Below are 4,254 nucleotides of genomic sequence, written 5' to 3' on the forward strand. Positions count from 1 at the left end.
ATCCCTCGCTCCTAAGACACACAGGTAAGGACTACATTTCGGTATTTGAAAGTGGCCTGGGGCTCCTCTGCCACCACCACTACAGTGATGTACAGGCACACCAGGGAGAGCTAGCTGAGTGCCTTCCAGCAGCTTTCTAGAGGGCCTGTTACCAGACCTAGCTGGTCTGCTTCTAGACCAATAAAATGGTAAAGTTCATAGTTTGAAACCCACCTCCTCAAGTGATAACTTCCTGGAGCCTCAGTTCTCAACTGTAAAATGGGGATAATAAAAATGCCCATCTTGTTATGAGGATTAAATGAGTTAATACATATCAAGGTGCCAGGTACACAGTTCATGGTCAATAAATGTTAGAGGTTATTATCTCACCCTCACCTTAGCCCAGACACAAAGAATACAGGCTTGAGATTTCCTAGAACTGGTTTTTAATTTCAAAAACTGGCTGGGGTCTCTTTCTACATCAGGAAGGGCCATATCCAAGCTATGACCTCAGAGGAGTCAGTCCAGTACTAAGCCTGGTCCAATCACAATCCAGCCACCAGGCCCTGTCATTCCATCCCAGACTGCTCCCATCAGCCTGAGACAAGAGGATGGATGTGAAGCTGCCAGGGACTGATTCTGTCCCTCCAAAGCCCCCATCTCTGTTCTAGGGGAGCCAGCTGTGTCTTTCCAAGAGGGTTTAGTCACCAGACAACCCTCCCAGCCCTGGGGTCAGTGCCCTGGCCCCGGTGGCCGCTCCAGTGCCTGTGTGCCCACCAGAACGTCCATGAGGTAGTCCAGCTCAGCCTCGTCAAGCTCCGGAGCTTCCTCCTTGCCTGACCCATCTTCAGAGACAGCTTTGATGCCCCCAGAGTCTGGAGCCCAAAATTCACTGTCATACATGGAGGTGTCAATGTCCTCAAACAGGCCCTCAAGCCCATCGTCTAGCAGGCATCCAGTGGCTGGGCCTAGCAAGTCCAAGGTACCCAGGCCAGGTGGGGCTCCCCCAATGGGGCGACCTGGCGGCCCCTCGTCTGCCAGGGGCTGGGGGACCTGGCTCAAGCCCTCAATATGGCTAAGGTCCTCCAGGAGACTGGCCATAGAGGCTGAGAGGGCGGCATCCGAGCTGGCCAGCAGGTTGTCAGCCATGCCAGGGGCTGCAGGAGGACTGGGCACAGGTGGCAGGGCAGCTGTGGGCGCCATGGATGCCTGGATGCGCCGCAGTGTGTTCACTACCAGCACCAGGTGCCGTAGGTCTGGCTCACTCTGCCGCAGGCTGTGGTGGAGTTTCAGCACTGAAAGGTCAAAGAGGGAACTGGAGGCCACGGCCGGGGGTGTCTGTGCCACTGCTGGGTGGCCAGGATCCAGCCACCAGGTGTCCACTGCCAGGGCTTCCTTTTCCTCCTCCACCTCCTCCTCCCGCTTGCGCTTCAGGCCCTTGCTCAGCATCATCTGTGAGGAGGATGAAGTCACTGAGTTATGGAAAGTCAATGTTAAGTCCAAACCCTGGCTTTGACAACTGCTGTCTGTGTGATCTTGGGCAAGTCATTTAACCTCTCTGAGCCAGGGTTTTCTTAGGGAACCTTAAGATATGAATGATAATAGTACCTACTTCCTAGAGTTGTTTTGAGGAATATATGAGATAATATACCAAAAACAAAAAACAAACAAACATAAAAAAACACCCACTACGACAGTGCCTGGCACATAGGAATTTCTCTTATTAATAAGTACTATTGTTAATAACTATTATAATTTATTTCTTCAATGACTCATAAGAAACGTTCAATATTCAACTTTTTTTTTGCCTACAAAAGCAACTGTTTCACACAGTTTAATCTAATATTTATTAAGGACAATGCATCAGAAAATAACCGATACAGGAAATGTACAGATAGTGCCAGGAAGCTACTAAAATGTTCTGGGGAATAGTCAGGAAAGGCTTCTCTGAGGAGGTGAGCCCTCAAGCATGAGGAGTCTACCTCGGAATAACTAAGGGGAAAGCAATCTGGGAAGAGAAAACGGCAAAGGCAAAGACAGACCCGTAGACAGGATGAACTTGAACTGAAAAAAGACCAGTGTGTGTCAATTATACCTGTGTAGTCATCACACAGAAGTGATAAGAGCGGCGCAGGGAGGGCGGGGTGGGGGGTGGCGGTAGGTAGGCAGAGGCAAGGAGTTTGGATTTCATTGTGAGTGTGGTGGGAAGTCACACAGGGGTTTTGAGCAGGGAGGAGAGTGGCAATGTGAATTGATTAGGTTTCCAGAAGCTTCCTCTTGGCTGCTTTGAGGAAGATGAGGGGTGCGGAGAGAAGGGGAAAGAGATCCAGTGAAGGCTACTGCATTCTTTGGGGCGGGCAGTAGTGGCGTGGAGTAGAAGGTGATAATGGAGATGGAAAGAAGTTGCTCTCTTCAGGATTTACTTGGGAGGTAGAGTGGACAGAGCTTGCCAGGAAATCCTGATGGGCACGGGGGTCACTGAGAGCAGTATGAGGACCCACACTCCTCTCCCCCGTCGGGGTGGGGGTGTCTCTGTAGGGCTGGATCCGTGGCCCAAGCTGCTTTTTTGAGCCAAACAGCCGGCAGGGTCTAGTCCTTGAGCCCTTGCCCAGAAGGACCTTAACTCTTCACATTACTCAGAACTGGGTCCTCGCCTCCTTCTCCGTAGACCCGGGAGTCCAAAACCACAGGAATTCAGCCCCCTACCCCGACTCCGCCCCCCACCCGGTCCCTGCGCCCCCTAGCGGCGCCAAGCGTGCCTTCCCACTGGGATTTCGGCCCCTCAGACCCCGAGACCCTTCACACCTCCCCTCGTCCTGGCTCTCGTTCCCCCCTACCACCCGGGGCTGTGTAGGCTAGAATCCCGGGTGGGCTGTTTTGTCCTCTCGGCCTCCACTCGCTACCGGAAGGCAGTGGAGGCGGCTCCTCCCGAAGCGGCGGGGGCGGGTGAGTCACGCAGCCGGAGCCATGGAGCCGGCGCCTCCGCCCCCTTCTTGTGCTGCGGCGTGATTCACCGGGCCCAGCCGAGGCGGGAGGCACTTAGAGGCCAGCACGTCTCGATGCCGGGCAGCTCCGGCGCACACCTGCCAGACCTGGGAATCGAACCTGCCAAAGGCCCCCGCCACCGGTAACCCTTCTTTCCTTATCTAGGCCCCTTCCCTTCATTTACATACCCAGCTCACCAGCTGCCAATCAGAACGAAAAGAGAGCCACCAACAGCCAATCAGGAAGCGGCGGCAGCAGCAGCATCGCTCGCTTGCTCGCTCGCTCCCTCTCCTTCAGCAGCCAGCGCCCGAGTGGGGAGACGCAGTTATGACTCCGGCGCACGACTCCAGGCTCTAGACTCCTCTTAGCCACCGCCCACTCCCCTGGCGGACCGCCCTCCACCCAGGGATTGGCCCTAGACTGTGATGGGCGGAGCCTGTGGGCAGGTTTGACAGGAGGGGAGGATGGCTTTAGGGCGCATGCCCTGGCGGCTGCGTGTGGGGAGGAAAGAAGGTGGGGTGGCTAGCTGCCCCGGCAGTGGCGGGGAGGGATTTTTTTTTTTTTTTTGCCTCTCAAAGTGCCGGTTCCTCACACCTACGCATGCTCCTGTGAAACCCAGCAATTTAGTTTCTTACACACCCAGCCCAACAGGGGATCTACAGTCTAGGCCAGATAGGCCTGGGTTCAAGTTCTGACTCGCTGTGTGACCTTGGAAAAATGTTTGACCTATCTGAGCCACATGAAATTTGTTAAATGAGGATCTTCTCGTTTACCTCTTGAGTTAGGAAAATTAAAATAACATCGTATCTATAAGAAGAGCACTATACCAGACTTGGCAAATGCTAGTTGATGGACTCAACTCTGGGAGTTGAAAGGCAGGAGTGAGGGGAGGGGACAATGCCACTGGAATCACATACTAGGCTCCATTCCCTAAGAAGCTGTGTGACCTTGGGCAAGACTTAATTTTTTAGAGTCTCGGTTTTCCCATCTTTGTTAAAATGGGGGAAATAGTATTGGGGCAGAGGGTTGTTCTGAGAATTAAATAGAACAATTTGTGCAAAATGCTCAGAGTGGTGTGCGTGTCCTTTTATTTGTAGTGATAGCTGTTGTGATGATAGCATGGGTGCTTAGTTCAAGTGGGGGACACGGGGTGGTGCATAGGTAGACAGGAGTTTAATACTTGTCAGATAAAGTGACACTGGGACTCACCTTTTTCAGGCAGCTCATTTGTTAATTCTTCTGGAACTATGGGAAGAACTGTTCGTTGAGAATAACGCTCCTGGCCAAAGT

At 52.9% G+C, this 4,254-nt stretch overlaps 1 protein-coding gene across 3 annotated transcripts; it reads right to left on the minus strand.

The window, feature by feature from the left end:
• Positions 1-402: 402 nt before the first annotated feature.
• Positions 403-3,315, minus strand: SERTAD1 (SERTA domain containing 1). 3 transcript variants are annotated; one of them, XM_090259703.1, is made up of 2 exons: positions 3,162-3,315; positions 403-1,431 (listed from the first exon to the last, which is right to left on the minus strand). In XM_090259703.1, the coding sequence occupies exon 2, from the start codon at positions 1,429-1,431 to the stop codon at positions 712-714; it is 720 nt and encodes a 239-aa protein (XP_090115829.1). In that variant the 5' UTR covers positions 3,162-3,315; the 3' UTR covers positions 403-711. The 3 variants fall into 3 exon arrangements, with proteins under 3 accessions (XP_090115829.1, XP_090115828.1, XP_090115831.1); XM_090259702.1 differs by having other exon boundaries at positions 3,153-3,314; XM_090259705.1 differs by lacking the exon at positions 3,162-3,315 and adding an exon at positions 2,785-3,040.
• Positions 3,316-4,254: the final 939 nt, after the last annotated feature.

This window comes from Furipterus horrens, unplaced genomic scaffold, assembly GCF_987537825.1.
Source record: "Furipterus horrens unplaced genomic scaffold, mFurHor1.1.pri manual_scaffold_13, whole genome shotgun sequence".
Classification (NCBI taxonomy): domain Eukaryota; kingdom Metazoa; phylum Chordata; class Mammalia; order Chiroptera; family Furipteridae; genus Furipterus; species Furipterus horrens.